Below are 25,307 nucleotides of genomic sequence, written 5' to 3'. Positions count from 1 at the left end.
ATGCACTCACCAGCAGCGGCCCAGCACCCCAGAAAATCTCTTATAAAATTCCACAGGGTAGCCGTCCGGTCCCGGGGCCTTGCCCGACTACATGGCCTCCAATCCCTCTACCACTTCCACAATCCTGATCGGGGCTCCCAGCCCCTCCACTAACCCTTCCTCCACCTTCTGAAACTCCAAACCCTCCAAGAATTGCCTCATTCCCTCCACCCCAGCTGGGGGCTCCAACTCATACAGGCGACTGTAAACTTCCCTGAACAACATGTTCAGTCCCACTCGGTCCAAGTCGGTGTTCCCCCTTCTATCCTTCACTTCTCCTATCTCCCTGGCCACCTCCCGTTTCCTGAGCAGTGCTAACATTCTACTGGCCTTCTCCCCATATTCATACACCGCCCCTCTCGCCTTCCTCAACTGCCCCACCGCCTTCCCTGTGGCTAATAGACCAAATTCCATCTGCAGCTTCTGCCGTTCCTTCAACAGCCCCATCTCCGGGGCTTCCGAGTACCTTCTGTCCACCTGGAGAATCTTCCTAACCAGCCTATCCATCTCTGCCCACTCCACCTTCTCCAGATGAGCCCGTACCAAACTCAGCTCCCCCCTAGCCACTGCCTTCAGTGCCTCCCATATCGTTGCTGCCAAATCTTCCCCCATATCATTTATCTCCACATAATACTGGATGGCCTCCCTCACCCGCCCGCACACCTCATCATCCGCTAACAGCCCTACATCCAATCTCCAGTGCGGGCGCTGACCCCCCTCCTTGCTCGACCGTAAATCCACCCAGTGTGGGGCATGGTCCATCACAACAATCGCCGAATACTCGGCATCTACCACCCCCACCAGGAAAGCCCTGTCCAAAACAAAAAAAATCGATCCGGGAGTACACTTTGGGAACATGGGAGAAAAAAGAAAACTCCTTTGATCTTGGCCATCCAAACCTACACGGATCTACCCCTCCCATCTGCTCTATAAACCCTTTTAGTTTTGTCGCCAAAGCTGGCACCCTCCCTGTCCTCGAACTCGACTGATCCAACCTCGGATCATCAACCGTATTCAAGATCCCCCCCCCCCATGATCAGCCTATGCGAGTCCAGGTCCGGGACCTTCCCCAACACCCGCCTCATAAACTTTGCGTCGTTCCAGTTCGGTGCATAGATATTCACTAATACCACCGGTAACCCCTCCAACTTCCCACTTCCCGAGTCCGCCACTATGCTCCCTACCTCAAATGACACCCGCTTATTGATCAAAATCGCTACCCCCCTAGTTTTAGAGTCTAGCCTTGAATGAAATACATGCCCAACCCACCCCTTCCTCAGCCTAGTCTGATCCACCACCCTCAGGTGTGTCTCCTGTAGCATTGACACGTTTGCCTTTAAGCTCTTCAAATGCACGAACACACCATAACCCTCCCTAGGCCAGCCTCCAGCCTGTGTCCCATGCCTCTTCAGGCCCGCCCTCGGGCACCCACACCATCATCGACCCCCAGTCTGTCTCCAAGTGCCAGTACCTCCTCTGTCAGCAGATCAATGCCTCCCCTCCACCCCCCCCCCCCCCCATAACAAAATAAGAATTGCAAACCCACTCAACAAACTTATCACCTGCTCGCCCCCCACTGCGCTTCCATGAGCTAGCCCGCCCAGCCAGCCTGGCAGCCCCCGCCCATGGCGCCAACCATCCTACCCCCACTGATTTGCCTCCCCCCGCCCCCCCCGTTCAAACATACATATGCAAACATAACAATACCCAACAAAAACAAAGAAGAAAATTGCACCCATCATCCCCCATTGAGAACAAAGTTAACCTGCAAATAAAACGGAGCAACAGCCCCAAACTTAGTACAAAACAGTACATACAAAACCAGAAGAAAATAAAATGAAATTAGCAGCAAGTCAAAAACACAGCAACTCGCCCCCAAGTTCAACGTCTTCCATCACCTGCCAGTCCCCTGTCTTTAACAAAGTTCATCGCCTCATCTGGCAATCCAAAGTAAAGTTCCTGGCCTTCATAAGTGACCCACAGACGTGCTGGGTGCAGCATGCCAAACATCACCCCCTTCTTAAAAAGGGACAATTTCACCTTGTTAAAACTGGCTCTTCTTTTGGCCAGTTCCACACACAAGTCCTGGTAAATACGCAGCTCGTTACCTTCCCACAAACAGCTCCTCGTCTGCCTGGCCCACTTCAAGATCTGTTCCTTGTCCAGGAACCTGTGCATTCATACCACCATCGCCCTCGGCGACTCATTCCTCAGCAGCTTCTTCATCAGTGTCCTGTGCGTCCTGTCCATCTCCAAGGGCCGAGCAAATACACCTTCCCCCCAGCAGCTACTCGAACATATGCACCACATATGCACATGCGTCCGATCCCTCACTGCCCTCCGGCAGGCCAACAATCTTCAGGTTCTGCCTGCGTGACCTGTTCTCCAGGTCCTCCACTTTCTCTTGCAGCCTCTTCTGGTGATCCTTCATAGCCCATCTCCACCGCCATCGCGGCTACCTGGTCCTCGTGCTCAGTCACTGCCTCTTCCACCTTCTGGATCGCCTGGCCCTGGGTTTCCAGTCTCTGCTCCACACGATCAATCCCCGTCTCAATCGGATCCAGGTATTCCATTCTTTGCTGAGCGAATTTCTCCTGGAGAAAGACCACCAGCTGCTCTGTAGACCACTGGGCCGGCAGTTTCAGCCCCTGACCCTCCGCCATATTCTCCTGTGCTGCAGACTCCACTCCCGTCTTCGACCAACGTTCTCTCCTTTTCAGACCACTTCTGGTCCACGAATCCATATACTGGTGGGGAATACTTCTCCTCTACTTCACCAGTCTCCTGTTTTGACAATCAAATCCACCGTAAATCGGGGAAAAAGTTCCAAAAGGTCCACCACGAGCGGGCGCTGCCAAATATGCGACCACTCACTCCATGGCCACCACCGAAAGTCAGTCAGCAAAGATCTGACAATACAAATCACACTTTCCTGCGCCTGGCTACAGGTCTGAAGGTTACGGCAGCACAAGTGAATATCTGAATACCTCATAAATGTTACGAGAGTTTCTGACGCAACGCCCTTTCAGGCAGTGAGTTCCACCCTCCCACAACCCTCTGGGTGAAAATGTTTGTCCTCAACTCCCCTCTTACCCTTTTACCTCTTACCTTAAATCTATGCCCCCTGGTTATTGACCCCTCTACCAACGGTAAAAGTGCCTTATCTCTGCAACCTATCCATGCACAGTATAAGCAACAGATGTAGCAGCCGATGAAAACATAAAAGGTAGCTGAATATTTCAGAAAGGTTCTCAGTTCTGACGAAGGCTCCCCACCTGAAACCTTAATCTGTCCATTGCTGTGTTGGCTAAATCCCTTAATGCCTGTATAATGCACAGTTGTATTTCACTTTCACTTGTCCATAAGGAACATGTGATAAAGACAAGCTGGCCCAACGAATCTGTCCCATTCAGCCGCGTTGCATCCGGACAAATGAGCCACATTACTCCCGACACGCAAACTGGTATATAATCTCCCACAGCCAATTAAAGGAGAAAATTATTCTGAGAATTGCTCCCCATCCTCAGGTGATAACCAAAATGAAATCCTGGAGATAACAATGACCACATTATCCAGCCTGATTTTGTGAGCCAAATTTGTGCCACAGTAAAACTGCCTGATCCAGGTTTGCAAAGCACAAACTGATACAATGTAACACTCAACCGAGTTGCAGATACAGGATTGGGAAAGGAAGGATGATTAAAATTCAAACCAAGTCTTACTGTGCACCAACACAATGGCAAATTCTTAAATTATATTAAAATAATCTGTTCACCTTTCAGGTAACAGAATATGTCACCTTACTCTTTCATAGGATATGGGCATCGGCAGCTAGGCCAGTAGTTTTTGCGCATCTCTAATTGGGAAGGTGGTTACGAGCCACCTTCTGGAACTGGTACAGTCCTCAACAGTGATCCGCTGATGGTGCCGACACATACCCTGGGAGGGTGAGAAATGGGAGTGGTGGGGTGACAGACCAGGCCATGTCCCAAGTGAATCGGGCGAGTACGAGGGCCTCCCTGGCGTGCCGGACCCTTGACGCTGCCGCCTGTCTTGCGGCTTCCGGCTGGTCCTCAGGCTCCTACCCGGCCTTGTACTCCAGTCCCTACTGGTCAGGCGCCTCCTCATCATCCTCGTCCTCCTCGGAGGTGGCCACATGTTCCTCATCACCAACCTCCAGCTCGTCATCACGTTGCTGGCGAGGTTGTGGAGAGCGCAACAGACCACCACGAAGCGGGCGACCCTCCAGGGGCTGTACTGGAGTGCACCACTGGAGTGGTTGTGGCATCGGAACCACAACTTGAGGAGTCCGATGTTCCACACCGCCCGGGTGGCTACTTGCCCTCGTAGTACCGGGTCTCCGCTTCGGTCACTGGCCTCTGTACTGATGTCATTAGCCAGGTCCTCAGCGGGTACCCCTTTTCCCCTAAGAGCCAGCCGCCCATCCTGGGGTGCTCCTCAAAAAGGGCAGGGATGACCAACGGCCCCAGGATGTAGCTGTCATGGACACTCCCCGGGAAGCGTGCACACACGTTCATTATCTTCATTTGGTGGTCGCACATGAGCTGTATGTTGAGGGAGTGGAACCCATTTTCTGCTAACATCAGGCACCCCAGATGGCCCGGTGAGTGCAGGGCAACATGCATGGCATCTATTACCCCCTGGACCTGGGGCATCCCAGAGGTGGTGGAGAAACATGATGCCCGGGCACCTTGTTGGGCTTGGTCAATGTCAAAGATGATGTAGTTTAAGGCCAGGGCATCCATGACCTGTAGGATGCACCTGTGGGCTGTGGCCTATGAGATACCACACAGGTCCCCGCTCAAACCCTGGAATGATCTCAAGGCCTAACGGTTCAGGGCTACGGTGACCTTGATGGCCACCAGGAGTGAGCGTCCTCCTCCTCCACGTAGCGCCAAGTTCGCGAGGACATGGCACAGGTGCTGCACCGTCTCCTTGCTGAGGCGGACCCTCCTGCAGCACGCGCTGTCCATCATCTGCTCGAACAACCAGCGATGCCTGTAGACCCTGGGCCGTCGCGGGTATCCCCTTCTGGGTCCCTCCCCGCCTGATTGGCGGCTGGGTCCTCAGGGTGTGGGGCAGGGCCTGGCACATGGCACTGCCTCGAGCATCTGCAGATGCTGCTGCTGCCTTCTCCTATGTCTGGCTGCCTGGACTATCAGCAGCACCAGGAGGGGAAAGTTCTGCATCCAATATCCCTGCCACAGCGTTCAATATTTGTAAGGCATTGGGAGAGGGTATTAGACTGACTCACAAGAGGTGGCTCCCACCCCGGGATCCTCCAAACCCCCATTGATCCCCTCCCTCCCGGAACGCCTTGCCCACACACTCCCGGCCACAGCGGGCTCCCCTCACCAGACCCCAGACCTTGTAACCCGGACACCCACTCATAACCACACCTAGACCGAGTGCTAGTCCCCTCCTCGTTGCATTCATCCATCCTCTGTCCATGGACATTTCCCTGGAGCGGTGTCGCATCCCCTGGATGTTCGGGTGTTGGCTACTGCGTGTATGGCATTGCCTCCCGCAGTGTTGAAGCACAGTGTCCAGGCATCCGGTCTGATTGGGATGCTTGGTAACGACTCCCACATGCCTGCCCCACCCATGGGAATCTACTTGGATTGTGTGAAGTACTCACTTAACCATGAAAATGCCAATTCCTATTAGCAATAGCCTTCAGCTGCACGACCAGAGGCCAGAGGCCTCGGCAGTCAGTGGGGGTTATGGGTGGTCAGCGGGCCAGATGGGCAGACGCGATCCAGGGGTTGCCCCGCCGAGCACTGGGGTGGCAAGCCCAGGGCCCCGGGCTCTTTTCCTGTAAGCAAAGATGGCTGCTCACCTCCTCGGTTCCCTGCAGAAGCCCTTCCGGCAGGTTCCCGTTTTTAAAAAGGAATACCAATCAGCTCCAATGTGATCACTTGCTGGGGAGGCCGATGAATGATGGGAGACCATAGGATAAGGGGTAGCTCCTGTTATTGTATGGAAATGGGGCTTAAGTGGTGACAATTGGTTTCTCGCCAGCATACGGCGAGATCCCAATTTTGCCTATGGTTGCATTGCAAACTGTTTGGCGCCTGGTGTGGTTCTTGTTTCACTTGAGCGAGAGCGTAACAAGGCCGGAGAATCGCGCCCTTTGTTTCTGTAATCTCCTTCAGCATCACAACCCTCCAGAATATATGTGCTTATCTGAATCTCACTTCACGTGCCTCCTCCATTTTAATTGCTCTACTATTGGTGACCATGCTTTCAATTGCCCAGGCCCGGAGCTCTGGAATTCCCTCCCAAAACCGCTTTACTCTCCTTTAAGGGGCTGCTTAAAATCAACCTTTTTAACCAAGCTTTAAACCTAATGTAGCTCATTGTCAAATTTTCCTTTATTATAACACTCTTGCAAAACATTTTATTTTGTTAAAAGACTCTATGAAATACAAGTTGGTGTCGTTGTCAACACCTTGACAGTGCTTTGTGTTTTTATGTATATTGTAGAACTCTAATTTGTACACAGTGGGAGTAATTTTCCCAAAATTGCAGTGTATTGGTTCAGGCAAGAAAATCTGTGTGAAACCCGCCGGCTTCACAGATGCCTTTACTCATCTGATTTATCTGCAGGCTGTGCAATTTCAAAGGGTTGGAAAGGATCACACAGCCAGCTTGGTGGGGGGAGGGTGTCATCCTAAACATGCTGGCAAAGCTGGGTGGCACCGCAAACCCCAATCTCAAAGTTGCATTTAAGGCCCCCCCCCACCCCCAACCACCAGAAGATCGGGACCTCCACCCCAGTCATTGGGGAAACCCCATACCTATCACAAGCTAACGTCGGGGCAACCCCAGCTCCTCTCCCCCATCCCATTCCCTTACAGGCATCGGGAGATCTCAAACCTTCTCTGCCCATTTCTAAAGTGGTTTGTAGCTTTCTCTTTAAAGCCCACTGGTTAGACTGCTTAAAGCCGACTGCAACTGCATTGGAGATTGCATAGTGCAACCACCAATTATTTGCGCCTAAAATTTACATGGGTGTTCTACAAATGGATTGGGTCTCTGAGCTGCACACAGAAGCATCCTAAATCCTGTTTCTGGTCAATTCCCTGGAAACCTAAAAGTCATCAGCTTCCATAGAAGAAAAGGTGCAGAAGATAGCAAGTCAAAATTCACATTTTTGATCTTCATTTACACCCAAAAAAGCATTAGTGTGTGACATAATTTGTTGCTCAAGTACAGCAATTAAACATAAAGGTGCTGGAAATAGTGGAAATACTGGTTCCTCAGTAAATCCTGTACGATAACAAATCACTTCCCAACACTAACACTGCACCACCGAAAAATAATTACATGCAGTACATTCACGTACATTTATGAGATAAATGTATTGAATTACAATAATTTTTTCAGCAGTACAGAACACCTGGTACAAAGGAAATGAATGCATCATTGCACTCTGTGTAATCTTTCAGACCTGGTTAAGAACAGAGGAATAGCCCGTTCAGTGGAAGTGATAATTGTTTCTGTACTTCATGTCATGCACGTTGATGCACCCAGAAAGATCTGTGCATGCATCTGGATTTCTGACAATTGTGCAGCACCAGCCACAAACCCACTGATGCTGTCGCAAAATGAAGCAGTGTTCGAATGTTCATCGGCAGTGACAAGAAGTATCTGCAGCAATTGTGAAATTCTGCAGCGTTTTCTGCAACTGGAGGGTAGTGGAGTTCCAGAGACCTGACTCGTAGAAGGGAGGTATAATTTATAACCTTTGTTTAAACACTTAGAAATCATTACTTCCCCATAGCACTGTGCATCAGATTTCATTGACCATAAAGAAAAATCAGGAATTGGAGGATTCTCTCAACGCTAATATGCATGTCATTGAACAGGGTCTTCCATTCATTAATTTCCTTCCCTTCCTGATGTATTCAGGCCCTTTGGAAACACAATTTTCTATCAACATCACTAAATATCATATTGGTATGTGCATTTACTATGGGACTGGAATGGCTGTCCACAGACATTGTATCCACGAGTGTGTTTTGGAGGATCCAGAATCCTGGCAAAGATCATTATTTTTAAAAAGATAATTGATTAGAGCAAAATATTTGTTCAAAATGGCATTGGTTATTTTTGGTTAACTCACTGGTAGTGATATGCCAGAAAAAGTACTGGAAAAATCAGATCTAAACTTACAAATGTTGCCAGAATAGAAGAAAGATTGATGAAGACGTGGGGGCGGGGGGGGTGGGGGGAGGATATGAATATGCAGTGACCCAACAGCTGATAAACTTGCTGAATCTGGGACAACAAAGGATTTATGCTCTGAAAGATTAAATAATTTTAGTTATAATAAAATAAACATTTGAGTATCGACTTACCCAGCTGGCATAATCTGTGCAGTTAAGTCTTCCTTTTGTATTGCAGTGGTTGTCAGTCGGACCTAACTAACATCACACACAACATCCAGCAAAATGTTCTACTTATTAATTTCCAGTTAAGATTATTCAGCTTCTACAAGTCAAACAACCAAGCAGGAAAAAGGAAGTAAAAGAAGTTAACAGGAAGTTAGATTTCGTTAAAAAGCAAAAACCTCACTGAGGTAACTGAAAAGGGAAGAGAAACTCTTTAGTCCTTCGCTGGTTTGTGTAACCACGCATCGGGTTATACGGATTTATAATTCGAACCACAATAGCATTATGCGGATTGGATTCACCCACACAACCAGGTTCATGTGCTATGAAAGTAGTTATTCAACTCATCAATTTTGATTCATTCCTGTTACAGTAATCCTCCATTTTTGGTGCATGCTCCACAGCAATTTTCCAAACAGTTTTCTCGAGATGCACAAGTCTAAATAAGTGAGAATATTCTACAACTGAATGGAATGGTTGTCTCTCTGCACCAGGTGAACCCTTTATGTCGACATTTAAATGAAAGGTTACACTTCAGTTAATTATGTGCATAGATTATCATAGAATTTACAGTGCAGAAGGAGGCCATTCGGCCCATCGAGTCTGCACCGGCTCTTAGAATGAGCACCCTACCCAAGGTCAACACTGCCAACCCATTCCCATAACCCAGTAACCCCACCCAACACTAAGGGCAATTCTGGACACTAAGGGCAATTTATCATGGCCAATCCACCTAACCTGCACATCTTTGGACTGTGGGAGGAAACCGGAGCACCCGGAGGAAACCCACGCACACACGGGGAGGATGTGCAGACTCCGCACAGACAGTGACCCAAGCCGGAATCGAACCTGGGACCCTGGAGCTGTGAAGCAATTGTGCTATCCACAAGGCTACCGTGCTGCCCCATGGGTCCACATGCAACACATATATATGACTGCTGGCAATCTGCGGTCAGGAAATCAGATGATTCAGTCCCAAACATCAGATAATGTCTAATAACAATCCAATCTATAGGTAGCTGTACCTGCATCAAAGGCAAGATTGATGATGAATCAGTTTTTCCACCTTCACCCTAATTCTAAAAAACAGCTGAAAACAAAAAAAATTATTGAAGCTGACCTCAGTGGTTTTTTTCTTAATCAATTACCTAACACACCATGAGATAACCTGTGCTGGAAACATATCTGTAGCTGCACAATAATTCTCTTAACTCCCAAGTGGTGGTTTAAAATATCCATTGCAAAATCAGTTGAAAGCAATGACTGGGGAACTGGGCTCTGTCCAAAAATCTATTACAAAATTGCAGAGTAATGGGCTTTAAAACAACTATTTTGGTATTTTAAAATCAATTTCCTCTTCTGTGGAAGTGGCAACACCCATTACTGTCCAATCTTGCCAATGCTGATGGCCAAACTCTGCCGAAAATTTAAGACATAAGGGCCAGGATTCTCTGAGCTCCCGCGCCGCAATCCTGCCCAGCACGGGGGTGGAGAATGGGGCGTCAGACCCGCGATCGGAGAATCGCCGCCAGCCGCGCGCACGCGCAGTTGACGTGTCGCCGGTCGGGGCCGTTGAAAGCGGCCCCCGCAGCGCTTCTCCGCGGCTGACCAGCTGAGTTCCTGCCGGCGTGGTTGTCGGCTGGTTCCACTCAGCGGGAGCTCGGTGTCGAGGCTGCGGTGGCTGTCCTGATGGGGGCGGGGGGTCAGTCTCCGGGGGCGGGGGGTGGGGGAGCCTCCACAACGGCCACTGATTGGTGGGGGCGTGTGATCTGGAGGGATGGGCCTACCTTCTTCCGCGCCGGCCCGCTGTGTGGGTCCGCCATGTCGCGTGGGGCCGGCACCGCAGGCGGCATGCGGACCCACGGCCAGAAGTGCAGGGCCCCGTATCGGCAGCAGGAGCTGCGCGGTGCACGCCAGGGCCCTGCAAGCCCCTTTAAAGTCGGAGAAACACTCCGGGACTTTTCAGAACAAAGTCCGGAGTGATTCGCGCCCGTTTTCTGGTGAGCGTGGGGACATAGCCCCATTATTGGAGAATCTTGCCACGATCTTTAAATGCAGTTCATTTCTGTGAGGAAATGGTCCGATTCATGCTGAGGAACAAGTACAGCGTTAGCAAAGTAACTGGACCATTGTCAAAGGCCAACAAGAAATGTGATGTCAGCCACCTCTGGATTTGAAACAAAAATAGAAAGTTCTAGAAACACTCAGCGGATTTGTCAGCATCAGTGAATAGAGCAGATGTGTTAAGATGTCAGGCTTGCATACCCTTTGTTATAACTGGACAATATTACAGAAGAACAAATTTGAAATAAACAAAGAAAGGGGCTAAAAACTATTCAGGCGCATACACCAAAGAGAGGAAAGAGAATTGTCTGTAAAACGCTTAAAAGTAAACACAGGAGAAGGTAAATGGCTGCAGCGATATTAGCAGACAATTAGAAAAAAACATTCTGAAAGGTGTTTAATAAACACAGAAGATGTGTGGACAGCTAAGGCGAGGAAATATGGGGTGATTGGTAAGGTAGCCAATTGCTACGGTACCGGACTTGCAACTCAGAACTTGCGAGTTCAAACCTCACCATGGAAAATTGTAAAATTGGGTGCAACAAACATCCAACCTGCAGACTGACCTGCATGTGATTATAGTTGCATGATAGTGTTTAGTATTCTCTCAATGCAATCTTACCATGGCGCCTGTGGCGTCTTTTAATGTAGGGAGGCTGTAGCATCGCAGCTGTACTTAGTATTAATGCCCAGATGGCAGCTTATGATGGGCAATAACGACATCTGTCAAAACCCTAAGAATAAATTCATATGTCATTCTGCTTCCTGTGCTGTACGTGTGCATTTCGGGTTTGGTCTTCCTTCCTGCTGTCCTCATCTTAAATGCTGATCACTTGTAATTTTTTTTTTGAAAGGGTTACACTGGAAGTATTACATTTTGTTGTTCTTTCCACAGACGCTGACTGGCTTGCTGAGCGATTGAGTATTTTCTGTTTTTCTTTCGGAATTCCAGCATTTACGATTTTTCTTTTTTCTTTTCCCTGGAATTCGAAACCAGTTGAATCGGATCCAACATAGAAATGCACCTTTGTGATATTCCCCCGTGTGTTATCTACTAGCAAACAGGAGCTACTGGTTCTTGACGTTACCATTTCAGGGTTACCTTTGGTAAAATTTTAATATTATTTTCCCATGAGAATGCAGGCTGAGTAAAGAGGAGAAATATGGTTCGGGCACACAGGAGACGTACCGGACATATATCATCATGTTTTGTACCCAAGCTGTGATGCTGGGTAGAAATCGACAAAGCAGCCTTCCCCCCGCCAAAATAAGTGTTTCAGGTGAAGCCATTGTGTTGAAATTTGTGGAGACTAATCCCAGTCCATGCCAGGGACATCAGATGGTGCCACAATGGTCTAGAATTTGACCATCAAAGAATTCTGCTTCATTCAAAGAAAAGTACACAAAGCCTACAGGATGCCATGCAGGGAGCTCCATGGCTAAGTGTGGAAACTGAGAATGTCAGTGCAGAAAGATAACTTTTCACTTTATGCCATGTTGTGTAAAGAGGTAGGTACACCATCTCCAGTTAATACTTTACTCAGAAATGGTTATGCTCCCCAGGGAGGAAGTCTGAATTCACACCCTAAAGTTGATGAGAAAGTCTGCTTCTTCTTTTCATGGAAGACTCCCACTCTTGTGCAATATTTAAAAAAAGATATCCTTGGTCTATTGCTTTGTAATCTTATTTGGCTGAAAAAAACTAAACTTCAAAATTCACCCAACTTTGTTTTTCAGGGGCCAGGTGAACAGTTTCACAGTTAAAGACCAATTAAAGGTATTCATAAATATGCCACGTAATCTTAACAAATGAAGATGCAGGGCGCGATTAAATAGAAATGAAACAGAGTCTCATGACAAGCCCGTTAAGCTGGGTGCTTACTCGGGCTTGCAGCGCCGAGAAAAGCCCTATTAAATGGAACTCTGCTTCATTCTGGGGCCTCGGCGAGGAATGCCCGCCAAGGCCGCACTCGGTCTCATTTCCTGCACTAAGGTGTTCTGCGTGCCAGTGCAGGAAGAGATCAGGGCGCCACGATCTCCCAACACCTCATGACCCCCCCCCCCCCCCCCCCCCCGTAACCTACCTGTTGGGGGGGTCCTCGAGCCCCCCCACAGCCCATCTCATAAGAGCACACCCCATCCCATAAGGCCAGGGCACCCATGGGCCCAATCTCCGGTAGGGGTAAAATGTTACGTTGGCACCATGGCACTGCCAGCCTGGCACCCTGACAGTGCTCCTGCCAGCAGCAGTGCCAACTCAGCACCCTGGAGGTGCCAGGTGGCACCTGATTAGCTCTGCTTGGGTGACACCCAGGTGGCACTGCCAGGGTGCCTGGGTGGCAGTGCCAGGGTGCCCAGGTGGCATAAGTGCCAGGATGCCACCTTGCTCAGAAGTTGGCTACCCGGTTCTGTTGTGATATTTATTGTTGTGAAACGTAACATTTCACAGTTGTAATTCATTTTAGAGTAAATAAAATAGGAGATTAAATGCTATTTGCATGGAACAGTTTTCTGACAGACTGGGATAAACAAAATATCTACCAGGAAGGTTGACAGAAGAGGGGCAGCGCGGTGGATGTAAGGCAGGAATTCAGGGATCTAGGGTGGAAACTTAGATCTAGGACAAACAGAGTTATTATCTCTGGGTTGTTACCCGTGCCACGTGATAGCGAGACGAGGAATAGGGAGAGAGAGGAGTTGAACACGTGGCTACAGGGATGGTGCAGGAGGGAGGGTTTCAGATTTCTGGATAATTGGGGCTCATTCTGGGGTCGGTGGGACCTCTACAAACAGGATGGTCTACACCTGGACCAGAGGGGTACCAATATCCTGGGGGGGAAATTTGCTAATGCTCTTCGGGAGGGTTTAAACTACTTCAGCAGGGGCTTGGGAACCTGAATTGTAGCTCCAGTATACAGGAGGTTGAGAGTAGTGAGGTCATGAGTAAGGTTTCAAAGTTGCAGGAGTGTACCGTGTGCAGGCAGGAAGGTGGTTTAAAATGTGTCTTCTTCAATGCCAGGAGCATCCGGAATAAGGTAGGTGAACTTGCGGCATGGGTTGGTACCTGGGACTTCGATGTTGTGGCCATTTCGGAGACATGGATAGAGCAGGGACAGGAATTGTTGTTGCAGGTGCCGGGGTTTAGATATTTCAGTAAGCTCAGGGAAGGTGTTAAAAGAGGGGGAGGGGTGGCATTGTTAGTCAAGGACAGTATTACGGTGGCAGAAAGGACGTTTGATGAGGACTCGTCTACTGAGGTAGTATGGGCTGAGGTTAGAAACAGGAAAGGAGAGGTCACCCTGTTAGGGGTTTTCTATAGGCTTCCGAAAAGTTCCAGAGATGTAGAGGAAAGGATTGCAAAGATGATTCTGGATAGTAGCGAAAGCAACAGGGTAGTTGTTATGGGGGACTTTAACTTTCCAAATATTGACTGGAAACGCTATGGTTTGAGTACTTTAGATGGGTCTGTTTTTGTCCAATGTGTGCAGGAGGGTTTCCTGACACAGTATGTAGATAGGCCAACGAGAGGCGAGGCCATATTGGATTTGGTACTGGGTAATGAACCATGATAGGTGTTAGATTTGGAGGTAGGTGAGCACTTTGGTGATAGTGACCACAATTCCATTACGTTTGCTTTAGTGATGGAAAGGGATAGGTATATACCGCAGGGCAAGAGTTACATCTGGGGGAAAGGCAATTATGATGCGATGAGGCAAGACTTAGGATGCATCGGATGGAGAGGAAAACTGCAGGGGATGGGCACAATGGAAATGTGGAGCTTGTTCAAGGAACAGCTACTGCGTGTCCTTGATAAGTATGTACCTGTCACGCAGTGAGGATGTGGTCGAGTAAGGGAACCGTGGTTTACTAAAGCAGTCGAATCACTTGTCAAGAGGAAGAAGATGGCTTATGTAAAGATGAGACATGAAGGTTCAGTTAGGGGGCTCGAGAGTTACAAGTTACCTAGGAAGGACCTAAAGAGAGAGCTAAGAAGAGCCAGGAGGGGACATGAGATGTCTTTGGCAGGTAGGATCATGGATAACCCTAAAGCTTTCTATAGATATGTCAGGAATAAACAAATGACTAGGGTAAGAGTAGGGCCAGTCAAGGACTGTAGTGGGAAGTTGTGCTTGGAGTCCAAGGAGATAGGAGAGGTGCTAAATGAATATTTTTCGTCAGTATTCACACAGGAAAAAGACAATGTTGTCGAGGAGAATACTGAGATTCAGGCTACTAGACGAGAAGGGCTTGAGGTTCATAAGGAGGAGGTGTTAGCAATTCTGGAAAGTGTGAAAATAGATAAGTCCCCTGGGCCGGATGGGATTTATCCTAGGATTCTCTGGGAAGCTAGGGAGGAGATTGCTGAGCCTTTGGCTTTGATCTTTAAGTCATCTTTGTCTACAGGAATAGTGCCAGAAGACTGGAGGATAGCAAATGTTGTCCCCTTGTTCAAGAAGGGGAGTAGAGACAACCCCGGTAACTGTAGACCAGTGAGCCTTACTTCTGTTGTGGGCAAAATCTTGGAAAGGCTTATAAGAGATAGGGTGTATAATCATCTGGAAAGGAATAATTTGATTAGAGATAGTCAACACAGTTTTGTGAAGGGTAGGTCGTGCCTCACAAACCTTATTGAGTTCTTTTGAGAAGGTGACCAAACAGGTGGATGAGGGTAAAGCAGTTGATGTGGTGTATATGGATTTCAGGAAAGCATTTGATAAGGTTCCCCACGGTAGGCTACTGCAGAAAACACAGAGGCATGGGATTCAGGGTGATTTAGCAGTTTGGATCAGAAATTGGCTAGCTGGAAGAAGACAAAGGGTGGTGGTTGTTGGGAAATGTTGAAACTGGAGTCCAGTTACTAGTGGCGTACCACAAGGATCTGTTTTGGGGCCACTGCTGTTTGTCATTTTTATAAGTGACCTGGAGGAGGGCGTAGAAGGATGGGTGAGTAAATTTGCAGATGACACTAAAGTCGGTGGAGTTGTGGACAGTGCGGAAGGATGTTACAAGTTACAGAAGGACATAGATAAGCTGCAGCGCTGGGCTGAGAGGTGGCAAATGGAGTTTAATGCAGAAAAGTGTGAGGTGATTCATTTTGGAAGGAATAACAGGAAGACAGAGTACTGGGCTAATGGTAAGATTCTTGGCAGTGTGGATGAGCAGAGAGATTTCGGTGTCCATGTACATAGATCCCTGAAAGTTGCCACTCAGGTTGAGAGGGTTGTTAAGAAGGCGTACGGTGTGTTAGCTTTTATTGATAGAGGGATTGAGTTTCGGAGCCATGAGGTCATCTTGCAGCTGTACAAAACTCTAGTGCGGCCGCATTTGGAGTATTGTGTGAAATTCTGGTCGCCGCATTATAGGAAGGATGTGGAAGCATTGGAAAGGGTGCAGAGGAGATTTACCAGAATGTTGCCGGGTATGGAGGGAAGATCTTATGAGGAAAGGCTGAGGGGCTTGAGGCTGTTTTCGTTAGAGAGAAGAACAAAGAACAAAGAAATGTACAGCACAGGAACAGGCCCTTCGGCCCTCCAAGCCCGTGCCGACCATGCTGCCCGACTAAACTACAATCTTCTACACTTCCTGGGTCCGTATCCCTCTATTCCCATCCTATTCGTGTATTTGTCAAGATGCCCCTTAAATGTCACTATCGTCCCTGCTTCCACCACCTCCTCCGGTAGCGAGTTCCAGGCACCCACTACCCTCTGCGTAAAAAACTTGCCTCGTACATCTACTCTAAACCTTGCCCCTCTCACCTTAAACCTATGCCCCCTAGTAATTGACCCCTCTACCCTGGGGAAAAGCCTCTGACTATCCACTCTGTCTATGCCCCTCATAATTTTGTATACCTCTATCAGGTCTCCCCTCAACCTCCTTCGTTCCAGTGAGAACAAACCGAGTTTATTCAACCGCTCCTCATAGCTAATGCCCTCCATACCAGGCAACATTCTGGTAAATCTCTTCTGCACCCTCTCTAAAGCCTCCACATCCTTCTGGTAGTGTGGCGACCAGAATTGAACACTATACTCCAAGTGTGGCCTAACTAAGGTTCTATACAGCTGCAACATGACTTGCCAATTCTTATACTCAATGCCCCGGCCAATGAAGGCAAGCATGCCGTATGCCTTCTTGACTACCTTCTCCACCTGTGTTGCCCCTTTCAATGACCTGTGGACCTGTACTCCTAGATCTCTTTGACTTTCAATACTCTTGAGGGTTCTACCATTCACTGTATATTTCCTACCTGCATTAGACCTTCCAAAATGCATTACCTCACATTTGTCCGGATTAAACTCCATCTGCCATCTCTCCGCCCAAGTCTCCAAACAATCTAAATCCTGCTGTATCCTCCGACAGTCCTCATCGCTATCCGCAATTCCACCAACCTTTGTGTCGTCTGCAAACTTACTAATCAGACCAGTTACATTTTCCTCCAAATCATTTATATATACGACAAAGAGCAAAGGTCCCAGCACTGATCCCTGTGGAACACCACTGGTCACAGCCCTCCAATTAGAAAAGCATCCTTCCATTGCTACTCTCTGCCATCTATGGCCTAGCCAGTTCTGTATCCACCTTGCCAGCTCACCCCTGATCCTGTGTGACTTCACCTTTTGTACTAGTCTACCATGAGGGACCTTGTCAAAGGCCTTACTGAAGTCCATATAGACAACATCCACTGCCCTACCTGCATCAATCATCTTAGTGACCTCCTCGAAAAACTCTATCAAGTTAGTGAGACACGACCTCCCCTTCACAAAACCGTGCTGCCTCTCACTAATACGTCCATTTGCTTCCAAATGGGAGTAGATCCTGTCTCGAAGAATGCTCTCCAGTAATTTCCCTACCACTGAGGTAACGCTCACCGGCCTGTAGTTCCCGGGATTATCCTTGCTACCCTTCTTAAACAGAGGAACAACATTGGCTATTCTCCAATCCTCCGGGACATCCCCTGAAGACAGCGAGGATCCAAAAATTTCTGTCAAGGCCTCAGCAATTTCCTCTCCAGCCTCCTTCAGTATTCTGGGGTAGATCCCATCAGGCCCTGGGGACTTATCTACCTTAATATTTTTTAAGACACCCAACACCTCGTCTTTTTGGATCTCAATGTGACCCAGGCTATCTACACACCCTTCTCCAGACTCAACATCTACCAATTTCTTCTCTTTGGTGAATACTGATGCAAAGTATTCATTTAGTACCTCGCCCGTTTCCTCTGGCTCCACACATAGATTCCCTTGCCTATCCTTCAGTGGGCCAACCCTTTCCCTGGCTACCCTCTTGCTTTTTATGTACGTGTAAAAAGCCTTGGGATTTTCCTTAACCCTATTTGCCAATGACTATTCGTGACCCCTTCTAGCCCTCCTGACTCCTTGCTTAAGTTCCTTCCTACTTTCCTTATATTCCACGCAGGCTTCGTCTGTTCCCAGCCTTTTAGCCCTGACAAATGCCTCCTTTTTCTTTTTGACGAGGCCGACAATATCTCTCGTCATCCAAGGTTCCCGAAAATTGCCGTATTTATCCTTCTTCCTCACAGGAACATGCCGGTCCTGAATTCCTTTCAACTGCCACTTGAAAGCCTCCCACATGTCAGATGTTGATTTGCCCTCAAACATCCGCCCCCAATCTATGTTCTTCAGTTCCCGCCTAATATTGTTATAATTAGCCTTCCCCCAATTTAGCACATTCATCCTAGGACCACTCTTATCCTTGTCCACCAGTACTTTAAAACTTACTGAATTGTGGTCACTGTTACCGAAATGCTCCCCTACTGAAACATCTACCACCTGGCCGGGCTCATTCCCCAATACCAGGTCCAGTACTGCCCCTTCCCTAGTTGGACTGTCTACATATTGTTTTAAGAAGCCCTCCTGGATGCTCCTTACAAACTCCGCCCCGTCTAAGCCCCTGGCACTAAGTGAGTCCCAGTCAATATTGGGGAAGTTGAAGTTTCCCATCACCACAACACTGTTGTTTTTACTCTTTTCCAAAATCTGTCTACCTATCTGCTCCTCTATCTCCCGCTGGCTGTTGGGAGGCCTGTAGTAAACCCCCAACATTGTGACTGCACCCTTCTTATTCCTGATCTCTACCCATATAGCCTCACTGCCCTCTGAGGTGTCCTCTCGCAGTACAGCTGTGATATTCTCCCGAACCAGTAGCGCAACTCCGCCTCCCCTTTTACATCCCCCTCTATCCCGCCTGAAACATCTAAATCCTGGAACGTTTAGCTGCCAATCCTGCCCTTCCCTCAACCAGGTCTCTGTAATGGCAACAACATCATAGTTCCAAGTACTAATCCAAGCTCTAAGTTCATCTGCCTTACCCGTAATACTTCTTGCATTAAAACATATGCACTTCAGGCCACCAGACCCGCTGTGTTCAGCAACCTCTCCCTGTCTGCTCTGCCTCAGAGCCACACTGTCCCTATTCCCTAGTTCTCCCTCAATGCTCTCACCTTCTGACCTATTGCTCCCGTGCCCACCCCCCTGCCATACTAGTTTAAACCCTCCCGTGTGATACTAGCAAACCTCGCGGCCAGGATATTTATGCCTCTCCGGTTTAGATGCAACCCGTCCTTCTTATACAGGTTACACCTGCCCCGGAAGAGCTCCCAGTGGTCCAGATAATGGAAACCCTCCCTCCTACACCAGCTGTTTAGCCACGTGTTTAGCTGCTCTATCTTCCTATTTCTAGCCTCACTGGCACGTGGCACAGGGAGTAATCCCGAGATTACAACCCTCGAGGTCCTGTCTTTTAACTTTCTGCCTAGCTCCCTGAACTCCTGCTGCAGGACCTCATGCCCCTTCCTGCCTATGTCGTTAGTACCAATATGTACAACGACCTCTGCCTGTTTGCCCTCCCCCTTCAGGATGCCCTCTCCCCGTTCAGAGACATCCTGGACCCTGGCACCAGGGAGGCAACATACCATCCTGGAGTCTCTTTCACGTCCACAGAAGCGCCTATCTGTGCCCCTGACTATAGAGTCCCCTATTACTATTACTCTTCTGCGCTTTGACCCTCCCTTCTGAACATCAGAGCCAGCCGTGGTGCCACTGCTCTGGCTGCTGCTGTTTTCCCCTGATAGGCTATCCCCCCCGACAGTATCCAAAGGGGTATACCTGTTCGAGAGGGGGACAAACACAGGGGATTCCTGCACTGACTGCCTGCCCTTTCTGGTGGTCACCCATTTCTCTGCCTGCACCTTGGGTGTGACCACATTTACATAACTGCGATCTATGACGCTATCCGCCACCTGCATGCTCCTAAGTGCATCCAATTGCTGCTCCAACCGAACCATGCAGTCTGTGAGGAGCTCCAGTTGGGTGCACTTTCTGCAGATGAAGCCATCCGGGACGCTGGAAGCCTCCTGGACCTGCCACATCTCACAGTCAGAGCACTGCACCCCTCTAACTGACATTGGGTCAATTAATTAAAATTAAAATTATTTTTTTTTTATTTTTAAAAAAAATATTTTTTTTAAATGTCAAAGTTACTGTTAACTATCTGTTTCCTAGCACTAGATTTCTAATAGAAATGCGAAAGCTAAATATAGTACTCTCCGATCTCTGGCTTAGATATCCCTCTAAATTATAATTAAGTAATTATGTTTAATTAGTTACCAATGCTTAATTTTTTTAATTTAGTGTAGATTCCCAACCAGCCACTCAGGCCACAGCTTTTCACTTCAGTTTTCCCCCGACACACACAATTCGAAAAAGGTACAAAAGTAAAAATGAGTAAAAATCACTTACTTACCTTCTTAGTGTCTTAGATGTTCTCAGGTTCTCCCCCTGACAGAGACTGCTCCTCCTCCTCCGAACGGCTCCCGAAACTCGGGAAGAAGGTTAAGAGGTGACTTAATTGAGGCATACAAGATGATCAGAGGATTAGATAGGGTGGATAGTGAGAGCCTTTTTCCTCCGGTGGTGATGTCTAGCACGAGGGGACATAGCTTTAAATTGAGGGGAGATAGATATAAGACAGATGTCAGAGGTAGGTTCTTTACTCAGAGAATAGTAAGGGCGTGGAATGCCCTGCCTGCAACAGTCGTGGACTCGCCAACACTAAGGGTATTCAAATGGTCATTGGATAGACATATAGACGATAAGGGAGTAGTGTAGATGGGCTTTAGAGTGGTTTCACAGGTCGGCGCAACATCGAGGGCCGAAGGGCCAGTACTGCGCTCTAATGTTCTATATTCTATGTGGCACAGTGGTTAGCACTGCTGCCTCACGCTGCTGAGGACCCGGCTTCGATCCCGGCCCCGGGTCACCGTCCGTGTGGAGTTTGCACATTCTCCCAGTGTCTGCTTGGGTCTCACCCCCCCACAACCCAAAAGATGTGCAAGGTCGGTGGATTGACCACTCTAAATTGCCTCTTAATTGGAAAAGAAAAAAAAGGAAGGTTGATGGAAATCCTGGGCGTCATTCTCCGACCCCTCGCCGGGTTGGAGAATCGCCGGGGGCTGGCGTGAATCCCGCCCCCGCCGGTTGCCGAAGTCTCCGGCACCGGAGATTCGGCGGGGGCGGGAATCGCGCCGCGCCGGTTGGCGGGCCCCCCCGCTCGATTCTCCGGCCCGGATGGGCCGAAGTCCCGCCGATAAATTGCCTGTCCCACCGGCGTGGATTAAACCACCTTTTGAACGGCGGGACAAGGCGGCGTGGGCGGGCTCCGGGGTCCTGGTGGGGCGATCTGGCCCCGGGGGGTGCCCCCACGGTGGCCTTGCCTGCGATCGGGGCCCACCGATCCGCGGGCGGGCCTGTGCTGTGGGGGCACTCTTTCCCTTCCGCTTCCGCCACGGTCTCCACCATGGCGGAGGTGGAAGAGACTCCCGCCACTGCGCATGCGTGGGAAACTGTCAGCGGCCGCTGACGCTCCTGCGCATGCGCCGCCCGGGGATGTCATTTCCGCGCCAGCTGGCGGTGCAACAAAGGCCGTTTCCGCCAGCTGGCGGGGCGGAAATTCCTCCGGTGCCGGCCTACCCCTCAATGTTGGGGCTCGGCCCCCAAAGATGCGGACCATTCCGCACCTTTGGGGCGGCGCGATGCCCATCTGATTGGTGCCGTTTTGGGCGCCAGTCGGCGGACATCGAGCCGTTTCAGGAGAATTGCGCCCCCTGTATCTTAAGACTATGCAATAATCTGTAAAACTCCACATTATTAAAACACTCTATGACTTATAGAAAGCCAGCAGAAAGTCAACAGAGACAACAGCTCGGAACCAAACCTGCAGATAGCAGTGACATCCTGTTACTTCATGACGCTTTCTTTCACTTTCTTTTGCCTACCTTTCTTGTCAACAATCTGAATACACTCTCAGACAACTTTTACAAGATTGTAACCATGGTAACTCTGTCTGATCGATACTATGAGGCTGCCATTCCAATTTAGCAACTGCTGATAAGTTGGAGGTGGGAAGTCAGAGGCAGCCATTTCATCAAGAACATTGGGCAGGATTCTCTGGTCCCCCAACCGCGTGTTTCTCAGCAACGCTGTTCGCTGACGGTGGGATTCTCTACTGCCGCCACTTGTCAATGGGATTTTCCATGGAAGCCATCCCACGCCGCTGAGAAACCCACAGGCCAAACAACCGGAGAATTCCGGCCATTGACCCTAAATCAATCTGCAACAGAAATCCAAGAAGAGGGCTGACCTGCCTCAACACCCTTGCCTCAAAAGGTCAAAGGTTGAAGCCTCACACCAGGACTTGTGTATCTACTGTAGGCCGATTCTCCAGCACAGCACTGAGGAAGTGCTGCATTTTCAGAGATGTAGGCCGGAGTTTTTACGGCTATTACCTGTGGTGGGATTCTCCGGTCCCATGAATGGAAAACCCCACTGCGTGTTCCCCGGCGGCAGAGGAGCAAACAACAGGAAACCCATTGAAGTGGTGAGACCAGAAGATCCCGCCACCAGCGGGAATCATGCTCCCAATCTTTCAAATACATTAAAACAAGGATAAAGCATCTCATAAGAAACAACAGGATGTCCTAAGCAATAGTTAGCCCACGTGTAACATCATAAAATCAGATTAACCAATAATATGTTGATTGTGAAATATTTAGAGGATGCTCATAAGGTATTTGTCAATGCAAGATTTTTTATGATGGAGCTTCTATGCATGTGCGTTATTTATTCCATATTAGATGGCATAGAGCTAGATGTAACCAGGAAAAAAACTTGCACAAGGACTGTACTGACTCGGAAGTTTGACTTTGACAGTTGCTACCTGCACAGAAACTTTACCGAGTTACTATTTTGGCAAGGTGAATGTTGCTAATGGCCTAACACACGCCAGGAATGTTGGTAGTTTACCTGAATACCTGTTTTCCAGGAACAGGATTAAAATGATAATGCTGTCTTGGAAAGAGTTCAATGGTGAGATAAAGATTGATTTATCTGACATGCATGTTTTAATGCATGTTGTTGAAGTGCAGATGCCACAGCAGTTATTGAGAACATTATTGGCGGCCTTCCATCTTCTCAGACAATGGTTTGCATCATGTGTAACAACTCTGCATTAAGCATTGCCTGGTGTGGCTCAGGAACCCCGCTCTGGCAGCGTCACATTTCCTGCAGAGAAAGACAGTAGGCTGAGTAGGTGCAGGGATTGCTGGTGTATGTTTTTTCTAGGCCCTCTTCTCAGCCAGCTGAACTTTTCGTTTCTGCTCACCTCTTCCAAACAATAAACCTCCAGCAGTCACAGCAGTCGGCGAGTGTCTCCCAGCTGTCAGTGTCAATGTCCGCTATCTTCATATCTTGCTGGCAGGTGTCTTGCAGCAGAGGTATGGACACCAAGATCACGATTCAGTGGTCCATTCACCCTGCAGAAGGTTTTTGGGTAGGCGGCCGCCATCTGTCCGATGACGTGGGCCAGCCAGCACTGGCGCTGTTGGCTTAGCAGCGGGCATGTTGACAGAATTAGCAGGCTCCAGGAACTCTGAGTTGGTGAACTTATCCTGCCAAGAGATGCCGAGGGTACACCTGAGGCAGTGAAGGTGGAAACTGTTCAGACTTTTCTCCTGCCAAGCTGAAGTTTTCCAAGTTTCACTCTTGTAGAGGAGTTCACGGAGGATGCAAGATTGATATACTCACAGTTTAGTGTGCTCAGTCAGGTGTGTGTGAAAGAGCACTATTAATTCTGGGGTGTCACTCTGATTGTAGTCTTGCAGAAAGCTGTTGGAATGGGAACATTTGTCTGATTCATGGAGCAGAAAATCCAGCAGGTTTGCCGCTGAATCTGAGTGGGTTTAAATTTGGAGCATGAACACTCAGCAGCCTGCCAAGCATGGTCACAATATAGCACATGGTAAATACAGGTTTTGTAGAGCAACTGCTCTTTCACCAGCTCTTCAAGTTTATTTGCTTCAGCGAGGATCAAATGTTATTACTATTCCAAGTAACTTTGGAAATTAGGTCACATTGACTCTTAACAATTTTTACAGATGCATCACAGAAAGCATCCTATCTGGCTGCATCACAGCTTAGTATAGCAACTGCTCGGCCCAAGACCATACAAAACTACAGAGAGTCGTGAACACAGCCCAGTCAATAGCGCATCCATTGACTCTGTCTACACCTCCCGCTGCCTTGGGAAAGCCGACACCATAATTAAAGACCCCTCCCACCCGGGTTTTCGCTCTTCCAACCTCTTTCATCGGGCAGAAGATACAAAAGTCTGAGAACTTGCACAAACAGGTTCAAAAACAGCTTCTAGTCTGCTGTTGCCAGACTCCTGAATGATCCGCTTATGGACTGAACTGATCTCTCCATGCATCTCCTCTACTATGTAGCACTCCACTCACTTCACCCGATGTCTTGCATTGTGTAGTTATCGTATGAGCTATGTTTTTCATGTATGGAACGATTTGCCTGGACAGTACGTAGAACAATACTTTTCACTGTACTTTGGTAGACGTGACAATAAATCTAAATCTAAATCTAATCTAACATTCCACACATGTCCTTTTAGTGATATATCCAATATATTGGAGCTCCAGTGTATTGTAGCACAAAGAAGTGGAACATGGGTTTGATCCTGTGATTTCCCCCATGGCTATGTTTTGATCTCAGCCTAGTGTGGTGTACATGCTTAAGAGTATGAACTTGTACTTCACATGCAGGCCCAAGGATTGCTATGAGGAATTTTGATGCCCAAATGGGCACCTTAAATCATAGCTTGAACCTGAAGGAAGCCCAGTATTGATAAAAGCTCTGAATAATTGTTGTCGCTTGATAAAAAGATGGCCCCTTGTAAAAACAGCTTCCATTAGTTGCTTAATAAACACATGAAGTATAGACAAACTGAAGTTGAGTGTGTTACTGGGAAAGCTTAGATAGATCCAATAGTAAGAAAACTTCATGTAACAGTTTTCACTTGTACAGGAAGAGCAGTCTCTGTTCCAGATGTTTTCTGCACATCATCTTCCAATAGATGACGCTACAATAGAACAGGCCTCTTCAGCCATTGCTATATACATGTGGAAGATTCCTTCAACATGGGACTCAGGACAGTGATGGATTTGGATAGAGCTCATTGATATCACTGCACCTATATTTGGTGGTTCCTCATTTGCTCCTGTTTCTCATCTCAACTACCCAGTAGTGCTCATAAACCAGCATACAATGTCCATCACTTTGAATAGTACTATTTTAATGCCTGCAGCAAATATAAATAATAAAGGGAAGCATTTGTGTGTGTAAAAAAGTGCAAAAATGATAGCATTCTAAGCAAAACCAACTAGTACAATAAGGGACAAAATTAGATTAGTAGAAGCAACAAAGA

At 48.3% G+C, this 25,307-nt stretch overlaps 1 protein-coding gene across 8 annotated transcripts in view; it reads right to left on the bottom strand.

The window, feature by feature from the left end:
- LOC140402859 (ena/VASP-like protein) overlaps nucleotides 1-25,307 on the bottom strand; it is a 421,629-nt gene that overhangs the window by 264,745 nt on the left and 131,577 nt on the right. The window contains exon 1 of one of the 8 annotated variants that reach the window (XM_072490500.1): nucleotides 8,424-8,562. The exons of the other annotated variants lie outside the window; for them this stretch is intronic. Coding sequence (XP_072346601.1) covers nucleotides 8,424-8,434 — 11 coding nt within the window. The 5' untranslated portion in view covers nucleotides 8,435-8,562. Of the gene's footprint in view, nucleotides 1-8,423; nucleotides 8,563-25,307 lie in introns of those variants that run through there. 8 annotated transcript variants of the gene reach the window in all.

This window comes from Scyliorhinus torazame, chromosome 2, assembly GCF_047496885.1.
Source record: "Scyliorhinus torazame isolate Kashiwa2021f chromosome 2, sScyTor2.1, whole genome shotgun sequence".
NCBI lineage: Eukaryota > Metazoa > Chordata > Chondrichthyes > Carcharhiniformes > Scyliorhinidae > Scyliorhinus > Scyliorhinus torazame.
This window is presented reverse-complemented; position numbering and strand designations above follow the sequence as displayed.